The sequence below is a fragment of the Vitis vinifera genome, chromosome 1 (assembly GCF_030704535.1).
Source record: "Vitis vinifera cultivar Pinot Noir 40024 chromosome 1, ASM3070453v1".
Lineage (NCBI taxonomy): Eukaryota > Viridiplantae > Streptophyta > Magnoliopsida > Vitales > Vitaceae > Vitis > Vitis vinifera.
In genome coordinates, this window is record NC_081805.1 from 274730 (window position 1) to 287207 (window position 12478).

At 31.7% G+C, this 12478-nt stretch overlaps 1 protein-coding gene across 1 annotated transcript; it reads right to left on the reverse strand.

Moving 5' to 3' along the window:
• Positions 1-4176: 4176 nt before the first annotated feature.
• Positions 4177-7626, reverse strand: LOC100257818 (cytochrome P450 85A1). Its single transcript, XM_002273577.4, has 9 exons — positions 7238-7626; positions 5964-6285; positions 5678-5827; positions 5349-5594; positions 5172-5258; positions 5027-5105; positions 4840-4946; positions 4613-4737; positions 4177-4423 (listed from the first exon to the last, which is right to left on the reverse strand). Exons 1-9 carry the CDS (start codon positions 7423-7425, stop codon positions 4336-4338), a joined length of 1392 nt encoding a protein of 463 aa, XP_002273613.1. The 5' UTR covers positions 7426-7626; the 3' UTR covers positions 4177-4335.
• Between the last annotated feature and the right edge of the window lie 4852 nt (positions 7627-12478).

Here is a 12478-nt window from a genome sequence, read left to right on the forward strand (position 1 = left end):
GCATATCACCGTGGGACACCCAAATATATGGGTCTTGAAGAAATTCCCATACCTGTCATCAGTCATCACAGCATTTTTTTAATCTGTTACTTGTAGCCTCCAACTCCTCTCCAATCATAATGCTAGCTATCTGCTTCTATAGATGTAAGAATTTTAAATCTATCCTTAATGGTAAGAACTTGTCAATTCGTAATTAAATATTTTGATTAGGATGTAACTTAAAATAATAATTAATTAATTAATTATCTTAAATCTAAGATAATTTTAAAAAAATAAAATAATGATGTGTTTATTTGACAGATAGAGTGATAACATTACCATATGAATATGACTAGAATAATTAGAGTGAGGCATATATAGGATTATATTAAAAACTATCAAGAAGTTGCATTTCATAGATAAGTTGATCAAAGATCAAGCATATTTTTCACTCTTAATCAAAATTCGCACACCTTTAAAATATGTTTATATTATTAAAAAAAAAAGACCATATAAGAAATATCACAACATTTAAAATCCTTTAGAAATATATTGCCCCCATCAAATGAGCTTTAAAAATATCACCCATATATATGAGTATGATTACACACATTTCCATGGGATAAGAAAGGGGGGCCACTATTCCTAACCCATGTGAATGGAAATGAGTCCATATATTATACGGCTAATATTCTTAGTATATCTTTTATAAATGAGGTTTAAAAATACCACTCATATGCACATCATAACTTAACATCCTATATCAATTTCACCTTCTTATTTGTCAAATTATAAGCTTTTCAGAAATTACAATCTATTTTTTCTTAAGATTATATTTGATTCCTAAAAAGTATTAAAAAAAATACTAAAAAAAATAATTTTTTTTATATTTAGTTCTTCTATAAAAAAATATATATTAATGAAAATCAAATATACTTAAAACTAGTTAAAAACTTATATATTTTAAAATTATTTAATTTTTATATAGATAAAAAATGAGTAAAAAACTTTGCAGTCTCACCAAAAAAGGGCAACCCCATTGACCCAGGAGGCAACCCTTTCCTCCTGTATCTCATCTCATTCCATTTCATCAACAGAGCCAACCCCACGCATATCCCCACTCCCAACACCAACCCCACCATCCCCACCACCTCCATTGCAGCTCCAGTATGTTTCTCCCTCTCCAAAATTCTCTCTATATAAGCCTCTTTTTTTTTCTTTTTCCTTTTTTTTTTAATTAAGGTAATTTGATACCATATAAATCATAACTAGTGTGACAACATATCATCATGATTCGTGATTCGCATATGAATAACCTTCCAAATAAATGAATTATTAGGATATGATATGATATGATGATATACACAAAATCTATTAGATAATATTTATACCATATTTTGAGTTAATATATGTATATATATTTTACTTTTTGGATTTTGTGTCTCTACAAATATATGACATTTTAGGTGTATAATTAGTTGTCATAATAATTATAATTAAAAAAAAAGGGACTTTTTAAAAAAAAATTATTTATAGAAAAACCTGAATGAAATAGAAATGCAATGATAATATTGAATTTTTATGGTAAATGAAATTTGAAAAAAAAAAAAAAAGGAATTTTTTTCCTAAATAAACTGTCAAGAAAAAGGATGTGTTTATAGAAAAAGGATATATTTCTAAATTTCATTACACTAATTGTCATGCAAAATTACATGAAATATTAAAGATGGTTGTAAACAAAAAATAAAAATGAAGTGTGAGCATATCTTTCATCTCCATCTTTTTAAGAATAAAAAATCAGGTCAGATATGAGATTTTCCCAAATTTAAAAGAAGATTAATGAAAAAAGAAGCATAATAATAAAATTGGAATTGAATTTAAGATGCCAGTGACCTTCATGAATCAAATTGATGAACAAAACTATATATACATCCAGGCTAAATTCTGAAAAACCCAGAAGAAATGTAGGAATAGGGAAATCAAAAAGAAAAATAAAGGGTATTTGATTCTCCATGGAGGTTGAATCCTGAAAACCCCAGAAGCAACGTGGGAATGGAGGGAGAGATCAAAAAGAAAAATAAATTGTAATTGCTTTTGAAGCCTGAATAAATCTTTTTATTTTATTTTATTTTTTTTAGAAATAATTTTTAGGATAGTAATTTTGACCACGAACGAAAACGTCAGGATAAATCAGGATGTCTTTTTCATCCAAGATTTCGGAAAATTTTCTACTTTTGGCCATATACACGTATAATATTGCATTTGCCCATCTACATGTTATAAATACCTTTTTATATATTATATTATAAATCAGTTAATATGAATAACATTAATTAATCTTTTGTACCATAATTAATATGAGTCAAATATAAATTTTTAAACATCTTTAAATAAAAAAATACTTATGAATAACATCTTCCTTTTAGGGAGAATTATCTTTTGGGGGTAGATGGGCTTCCAAATTAACAAAAGGTCCATATAACTCTTCAAATTGAGTTGAAGGATATAAAATAGTAACGGACAAATATACCCTTTAAGAACACATAAAATATTTTATAAAATTAAGTTAAATAATTTTTTTTCAATAATTTTTTTTTTCAAAAATACTAAATTAAATAAAAGTAGTTTTCAAAAATATTAAATTAAATAATTTTTTTTTCAAAAATATTAAATTAATTTTTTTTTCAAAAATATTAAATTAAATTAAAGTATTTAAAAAAATATATTAAATTAAATATTTTTTTAAATATTAAATTAAATATTTTTTTAAATATTAAATTAAATAAATTTATTTTAAAAAATATATTAAGTTAAATAAATTTATTTTTAAAATATATTAAGTTAAATAAATTTATTTTTAAAAAATATTAAGTTAAATAAATTTATTTTAAAAAAATATTAAATTAAATAAAAGTATTTTAAAAAATATTAAATTATATAAAAATATTTTTTAAAAATATTAAATTAAATAAAAGTATTTTTAAAAAATATTAATTTTTTTTCTTAAAGCATTGTTGGAAATATTGAAGGATGATATCCTTCAACTCAATTTTCATACTTTCATTGAGTCTTGGGCTCAATTTGAAGAGTTGCATGGACCTTTTATTAATTTGGGGACTCATCTATCCCCAAAACATAATTCTCCCTTTCTTTTATATAAATAATCATGAGTTAATTTCGTGCTACCAAACCATACGGGTTAATTCATATATAATCCAACTTAATCCATTTATCGAATAGCTAGTATCCAATGTAATAAATGAATTTGATTCACTTTAATGGGATTATTAAATAAAGTTGCATTCTAAGTGAATAAATTTTTACTATTTTTTCTCTTTTTTTTTTTTTAACATTTCAATGGCAGAAATGATAAGTCCTTTCCAATTATTTGATACCCAGTTTTAGAGCCTCGTTCAAATACTAGCATAGACTCTTTAAATTTTTAGGTAGAAGATATAAATGATAATAAAATAAGTAGAGGCTAAGAAGCTTACAAACAAACAAATAAATAGAATTTCCAAAAGCTTATATTTAAAATTTTGATTGTTGTATTCAAATTTCTAATGTGTGTATGGTCACTTTATGTCTTATATATGATCCCATTACTTTATATTTTAGTTTTATTATACATTGGTTTCTACATTTATTCAATTATTTAAATTTTATCATCATACACTTTAAATCAAAATATTTTGATGAAAAAATTGATATCATCATACACTTCAAAGTTTCATCCACTAATATCCGAATGTTATAAGTAGTTGATAAAAAATTGATTCACATAGCACCACCAAAAGAATAAAAACACGTGGTGTTTGTTTTTTTATTTAATTCTAAATAGAATCTTAATGTTTAATAGTATTAAATATTAGATTGTTTGTTTTTGTAATATTTTATTTTTATTAAATATTAAAAAGTAAAAAAAAAATCAATATGTTATTTTTTCTATTTAAAAAAAACTAAATATTTTGATTTTTTCTATTTAGTAAAAAATTTATAATAAGTCATAAAAAAATAAAAAAACAAACAACCTAAATTCTGAAAACAAATTGCTTTTAACGAAAAACCAAAAAAATAAACACCATCTTAGTATTTAAAATAAGAAAAATCATTTATATCTAAAAGAGAAATTAAAAAAAAAAAATCACTTAAAAGTTAAAACACTACTTAGATGAAATCATAAAAGCACCAAAAAAATAAGAAAGCAATTTAGTAAACTTAATACATAATCACCATGGAGAATAACCAAGTGACCATAAAAAATCATTGATTCATAGAAGGTCAACTTTATTCATAGTGGATCCATACATAATCTTCCCATAAGCTAGCCATGCTTGTATACTACGATGGAAAATATTAGTACTTGGACACCCTTATATGCAGGCCATTTGGTGCCTCTACTCTTGGGAATTTCACAATCTTGTTACTCCCCACTTCTTCCCACCTGCAATACACAGGAAAACAAACTCCATTAGCTATGGAACCATAAGATTGAAGCAGAGCAAGGCATTATCATAGGCAAGACAACTTAACCATACCCCAAGTACACCACTAATTTTCAGTTAACAAGGTATAATACGGTATCACCATACTCATCTCCTTCAGAATGTATATGCAAGTCAGTTTAAACTACCTATAACTAGTAAGGAAGTAGTGAAGGAATGTAGAAATCTGAACTATGCCCAATTCTTTTCCGGGACAGAGCCTGGTTCCACCTCCAAATGTGAAGCAGTAATTGTGAGATTCCAAGCTGTTGTCCTGCAATATTCCATTAAACAAGCATTTTTAGAGAACCACAGCTCTGTATAGGGGAGTTTACTAACTGTGGGTGGCGGTTAATTTCATGGCATGGTGACTGACCAGCCATCTCCATGGATTGAAGGTATATGGCTCTGGATAGAGGAAAGGATCATAGTTGATCTCCCTTGTGTAAACATATATCCTCCACCCTCTAGGAATCACAAATCCTGAACCACACAAGAAAGTTGAGTGTTGGCATATCCCAAATCCAGACCAGGCCCCATATAAAACCCAATGTTTCAATTACCATTCAACTCCATTTCTTTTGTTGTCTTCCTCAGCACCCCATTCACGACTGTGGCCAACCTCGAGGTTTCAAAGATCACCTGCACGAGTTCATTAGAAAAAAGAAAGAATAAAATCCAGCAGGTAGCAAAATTCAAGTTCCTTACGGCTCGAGTAAAGTTCATGGACTTGTAATCGTTCCAGTCAATTGGATCCTCTGGATTTTTTCTTTGTCGAATCGCTAAATGCTCTTCCTGAAAGAATTAAGTTGAGACAGAACCATGGAGATCTGTACAGTGGAATTGGTAGTAGCTGCTAAAACTTGACTATTAGGAATGACTCACTCTAAGTTGTTGAAGAGCTCTCGGATTATCAAGCAGATATTTGACGGCCATCATGGAAGTAGTTGAGACAGTTTCATATCCTGAATACAAAATTGTTATTACTTGATCAAGTATCTCCTCATCACTGAGATTATACTTTGATCCTTCATTCCTAAGAAGGTAGCCTAACATGTCATCTTGGGTCATTGAAGAAGCTCTTCTCTTCTCCATAACTCCTTTCAACATTCTAATAACATTCTTCCTTCCCTGAAAGAACCCCTTCAGTTTGCTTCCAATTCAGAAACCAATAGAAATGATGGCAGAGCGAGACAAAAGTTTGGAGAATATACCTGGAACCCATGATGGTAACTTGTGCCAGGAATGTTGATGGGCAGTGACAGTGTTCCTTCCACCAGCTTATCAAACTCCCTTTTGAAGGTCTCATAGATGGAGGCTGATTCAGTTTCCATGATCAACTTGAAGGGAATGAACAGTGCCATCTGAACAAAATTATGACACAAATGTTAGATTAAATCCAGTATGATTTACGAATAGTACTGTCTTATGAAGTTCTTAATCATTCAACTTTGAAAATTAGTATTCGAAAGGGCTGTTAATAATGTATATAGGGCCAACCTCATTGGTTTTTTCTTGGATATCAATGGTTCTGCCATCCCAGTTGCTGAGGTGGAATCTCATGCCCTGATCAATCTTTCTGAGAAGCTGATCTTTGATCATGGGGGGGGCAATGAGGGATAGCATTGACCCTCTGATATATTTGTGGGTCGATCCCTGTACAGCAGCAATGTTGTGTTCCCCTAATATATCCAACATGGACTGTGGGTAGCCAGGAACAAGTCCTTTTCCTTCATTCAAAAGGACGTATCTGTTGAGCTCTGGATCCATGGAAATAATGGTAGGACAGCCCAGTATGTGGGTCTTGAAAAAGCTCCCGTACCTGTCATCACAAAATTATTTAGAGCAAAAGAATAAAAGAAATCAAAGAAATAAAATTTAATAGAACAGGAGGAGACTGTAAGTGTAAGGAGTCATGATTTGATCCGGGTCTAAATCCAGGTACATACTCCAGAAAACCCAAGATCAGGAACTGTTCCCTAGTAACACATGTAGCTTGGGAGCATATTCATGCAACTTCTGAGGAGAATGACTTCTTAAGGGTTAATAGGATGATTTCTGATGTGCCTGTTGGCAATATATTTACATATGGAACCATTTGAGAAAAAAAAAAAAATAGATGGGTAATCTTTGGAACTAGCAAACATGTCATTAGATTTCTTGGAATATTATTTGGTGAAAAAAACAACGCTTTTGTACTGCAACCATAGGGATGAATGGTCCATGTAGCTTCTGCCAAAAAGCAGGTGCTTTGACAATGGATGGCTTCAAACAGTGTTGGCATTAAACCTGAGTGGACAAAGAAAACTTAGAAAAGCCATTTTTTTTCCTTAAAAACTCGACCTAAAGCAAGTGAGGAGATGTGTCTTTTGACATAGAATGATAGAATCACCTTTTGTAGGGGGGCTGGTGTCATGCAGATAAAATCTTCTTCAATCAGAAAAAAGGGCTGCCTTCACCAGAGGATTTGCTTGCTTTTCACAAAAGGTAAGTGAAGGCCTCCTACATCTAGAAGTGATTTTACACAAGCTAATGAACGTGACTGTGGCTGGGTCATGGGTGTATGTCTGTGTAAGAGAGAGAGAGAGAGAGCGCAAAACCACCATATCCCGAAAGGGAGTATGGAGAAGACAAGTTTTGCAACAGAGAAAGCTTGTATTTAGGAGAATAAACAAAGAATGAAACCCACTTCATGGGGGAAAAAGCTCATCATCCAATCACTGAAAGGAAACACCAACAAGGAACCAAAAAAAAACCAGCCCCAAGAAACAAACCTTGCTCTCTGCTTCTTCATGAAGTCAGGTCCCTGTTTAATGAAGTCAGTAGTCTCACCAAAGAGTGGCCACCCCATCGTCCCAGGAGGCAGCCCTCTCCTGCTGTATCTTATCTCATTCCATTTCAAGAGAGCAAAGCAGACAGATAAAGCCACAACCAAAACAAAGATCACCACCAAAACAGCCATTGATGCTCCCAAGAAACCTCAACCCACTTCAGAGAGAGTGCTGTGAATGATGTGCCTTGCTCAGGTCCTAGACTTGTAGTTAGTCAGAACTCAGAAGCATATGTATGGGCCTCCGGACTACCACTGTAAAGAGAGAGAGTGTGTGCGAGGGAGAGAGAGCGACACAAAGAGAGAGACAGAGAGAGGCTAAATAGGCCAAAGCATGCACCCCCACCCATGGACCCTATACGCCACCCTGGTTTCGTAGACTCGTAATAAATATACAAAATTCTCCCAGATCTCCCCCTAAAACAAAAATCTACCCATATTAATTGAAACAATCTTTTCTCTAAGACATGGTATTAGATGTTATCCCCTAAAATGAACTTCACTGCATTGGCTGCCAACCCCCCACCCCAGATGCTGGACTTGTTCAAGTTTCTGGGAGTTTTCATCATTGTTTATCTGTATGCTTAATCAAAATATTATAGTATCCTTTACTTAAATTTGACGATTTGTCATATATATATATAGTGTTTTGGGAGGCACAAGACTTATTTTAAGGTTTTGGGTTAAAAAAAAATATTAAAAAAAGAAAAAATATTAAGAAAAATAATTATCTTGTTTTATTTTATTATAAAATATATATAAAAATTAGTTAAAAATTTATACATTTTTATATTATTTTATCTTTATATAAAATTATTTAAATCATTTTAAAATAATAAATAAAAATAATTTATTGACTTAAATTTTTTTTTAACCTTTTCTTTTATTCTATTTTCACCTATTTATTCCCTTATATTTTTCTACAAATTTTTAAAAAATCAAACATAGCCTAAAGTACATGTTCTCTGAATTTTATGTTACCTTTGTCCTATTAGAAATATGTGCCTCCATGAATTAATTAACACAAAATTATTAGAATGAAATAATAAAACAATCATAAAGTTTATGGCATAATAATAATAATAACTATCATTACTTTATATAAATAATATCATAGAATCCATTAAGATTTTTATCCTTTAAAAACATTACTGTACCTTTTAGGTAATAATTATCATATTTAGTATACAAAGTATTTTTGTAAAAGAATGTCTCCATGGATGATATTTTATGTAGAAAAAAATGAAGAATTTTATAAAGAAAAATTGCTATACATAGAGAAAAAAATCAATGTGTCATTTAAAATATAGCATGTATGTAAGGTGTAGTTTATCTTACTATAAACAACTCTTGAAGATGATGAAATATTTTTGTTTAGACAATGCCAGTGAAGAATTGTATCCAATTTAAAGGATGGGTCATTTGCTGATGTTTTTCAAAAAAAAAAAAATTGTTAAAAACAATTCTTTAACGTTTTTAGGAAGGAAATTTTATTATGAATTCGAATATGAATATTTGATTTTTTGACTTTTTCTTTAGAGGATATTAAACATTCTTCTTTTATCAATTATTCATCAAAACAAATTCTATAAAAAAATAGTTTTTATTCTAGAAAACAGTGGTAAATTATCATCAATAACTTGTAGTTTTCACATATACCAATAAATGTATTAAGGGCATTAATTTTTAAAAAAATGCTTATAAATGATGTGCTAGGGAAAATTTAAAAAAACAAAAAGAAAATATATACTTGAAAAACTGATTTCAAAAATTTTCGAGGCAGTACAAATGTAATTTTTCTTTTCTTTGTTACGAGCTTATGAGATGGGCATTGATAGGTAAATAGGAAGACAAGAATAGCTCAAGCTTTTAATGTGCTTACTGCGTACAAATATTTTATATGGGCAGTCAAAAAAAGAAGAAGAGGTGGGGGTGGGGAGGAAATTAGAGGCTTATTAATGAAGCAAATACAGTGGAAAATGGCACATCACCACCACCACCACCTCATGCCTGTCAGTGAGAAGTGAGAACTGCTAATTCCATCAGACAAGTACGACTGGTACATGCATGCATTGGTGAGATATTCAGAAGCTTTGGTTACTTGTTTTGAGTGCAAGTCTGAAAGTTGTGTCCTTCAAGTTTAAGTTTCAACATGCTGTAAGTCTGTAACATGAAACACATAAAGAAACTTGAGCAGGCAAAGAGGGGTGGTCATCGAAAAAGGTGCCTCCAGAAGTACCCCATGACACCTTGTTTTCTTTTTCTTCTATTGACTTTTCGACTTCTGAATCTCTGATGATGAAGCTCTTCCAAAAGGGTTTTGTTCCCTTTTCTTATTTTTCCTTTCAAAACCTTCCTTTTTTCCGCCGAGACCCGACCCATGGTGACTGCAGACAAGGATGCATGATACATACTACTCTTCATTAAGAAAAATATTTGTGAGCTTTACATAAAAATAAAAATAAAAATGGAGCTATGTACATTATCTAATATTGAATCATTCATTGTCATTAATAGATTTAGACAGTCCTATTTGCAGCTAGAGTTGCAAAGAGTATCCAATGCTTAAGAGGAACAATGGAATCTTGGGCATTTTCCATGCTAAAATGATGGGGGATAATGAAGATGATGATGCTTATTTTGAATTTGGTCATAACTGCAGGGGCATATGCTAGATTGTAAATTAGTGTGATGTGATATGGTTAGTTGTCCCCTCCTTCTGTTGAGATATTAAGAATGCTTTCCGTATATCATTCTTTCCTTATATTATTTAGTGTTGAGATATTAGGAATGTTTAAATATTAGAAAAGTTGAGATATTAAGAATATTGAAATATTAGGAAAGTTGAAATATTAGGATATTAGTTGTTATTTTCTTATATCATTCTTTCCTTGTATCATTTCTTCTCATTCTTAGAATGATGATTACCCTCTATATATATTCTGTACATGAATGAATGAAAGTATGAATGGAAAAAATTACCATTTATCAATTTGAAGATGGTATCAGAGCCATGGAACTGAAATCCTGGATATTTTGTCGCTATGGTAGTTCGACAGCGATCATCCATCCTAAGACAAGCCCTAATATTGATAAGTCAACCTTCAAATGCACTCACTGCAATAAGATTGATCCCACCAATCTAGATATCCCACAATTTCAAAGCAACGACTCTTGGTATGACTAAGAAAACAATGAGGAACCGAGGGTTTGAACCATGGACCTTTAGATCATGTTTAGGCTATCAATACTTTGTTATTAATGATAATAATCGTGATCAATGAAAGAAGGATTCCAAAAAAACCTTGATTGCAACTGTTGCCGAAATAAAAATAGAGGCTAATGTTGCTGAGAAAGTCTCTGCATTGGTAGCCGCTATAGATCATGGTGGTAAGTTTTTAAATACTTTTACACCTGTTATTAATAGTGCATGGATAATTGATTCTGGTGCTATAGATCATATGACTTTTGATTCTAAACAGGTTTCACCCCTTAGACCTTCCTCACAAAAAATTGTTTCCATAGCCAATGGTAACACAACCCCAGTTATTGGGGAAGGATCCTTAACTCTTACTGATACTTTGAATTTGGATTCTGTTTTAGTTGTTCCATCTTTAGATTACAATCTTTTGTCAGTTTCTCAAATCACCGCAGCCTTATCTTGTATTGTCATTTTTTGACTTGAATTTTGTGTGATTAAGGACATCCAAACAAGACAGACGATTGGTTGTGGTATTAAGCGTGGAAAACTCTATTACTTGGACTTGCAGTCAAAGGATTCAAATAAGTTGCAACAAGCCTTGATGGCAGATGGATCTGAGGGGGAGAAGAAAAAGTCTGAAATTTGGTTGTGGCATCGACGTCTGGGACATGCTTCCTTTGGTTATTTAAAAAAATTGTTTCCTAGTTTGTTTGCAAAGAGTGATATTTCTGGTTTCCGTTGTAATATTTGTGAATTGGCTAAAAGCCATCGTGTTTTGTTTTCGTTAATTTTGAATAAAAGTCTGTTTCCTTTTATGGTTATACATTCTGATGTTTGGGGCCCATCCAAAGTCCCAACTTTGAGTGGCTCACGTTGGTTTGTTACTTTTATTGATGATTGTACCAAAATGACATGGTTATGCTTGATGAAGACCAAAGATGAAGTGAACTTGTTGTTTCAAAAATTTCATAAAATGATTGAAACTCAGTACAATGCAAAGGTTCGGGTTCTGCGTAGTGATAATGGTGAAGAATATCAAAGTTCTGATCTTCAAAAGTATTTGGAAGGACATGACATCATTCATCAGACTACTTGTTCCAATACACCCCAACAAAATGAAGTCGCTGAACGGAAAAATCGGCACTTGTTAGAGGTTGTTCGTGCTTCCTTGATAGTAGGAAAAACATCGATATCTTATTGGGGAGAAGCAATCACATCTGCCACATACTTGATCAATCGGGTACCTTCCAGCTCAATTAACTTCCAAACACCTCTCCAAGCTCTTACTAATGTCGTAGTTGCCCCAACTGTCCCAAATCTACCTCCTCGTGTTTTTGGTTGTGTGGCATTTGTGCATCTACACAAACAACAACGCACCAAGTTAACTTCATATGCATTGCAATGTGTGTTTGTTGGATATGCATTGCACAAAAAGGGATATCGATGTTACCATCCTCCAACTCGACAAATGTATATTACAATGGATGTGGTGTTTCATGAAGATTCGATGTATTTTTCATCTGAGTCTGAACTTTAGGGGGAGCACCATAAGGAAATTCAGACTCTCGATTATGATTATCATATCTTTGAGGAGAATGAATCTGGACAATCTGAACTAGTGAACCAAGAAGCGAGTGAGTTGGATACGAGTGGTCAACAATTTGGGTCTGAAGATGTCTTCATTGAAATACCAAACCAATTGTCGTCTGTTGAAGGTGTTCTTAATTTGGAACTTGATCCATTCATGAAACGGTTACCACACCGTCATAATAGAGGTATTCCTAAACCCACATATGAACCTGAATTGTCTACCAAAGTCAAATATCCCATGAGCAACTATGTGTCTAACCATCGTTTATCTGAATCAAATAAGTCATTTGTAAATCAATTTTCTACTGTAGCTATTCCTAACAGTGTGCAGGAAGCCTTAGCTGATCCAAGATGGAAAGCAGCTATGAATGAAGAGATGAAATCATTGCAGAA

Bases quoted from the DNA above. Each gene is read 5' to 3' on its own strand.
- LOC100257818 (XM_002273577.4), bottom strand. From the start codon at position 7,425: ATGGCTGTTTTGGTGGTGATCTTTGTTTTGGTTGTGGCTTTATCTGTC. The intron at 5,259-5,348 runs GTGAGTCATTCC...TAATTCTTTCAG, and splicing joins GAGCTCTTCAACAACTTAGA to GAAGAGCATTTAGCGATTCG. The intron at 4,947-5,026 runs GTAATTGAAACA...TGTGTGGTTCAG, and splicing joins AAAAGAAATGGAGTTGAATG to GATTTGTGATTCCTAGAGGG.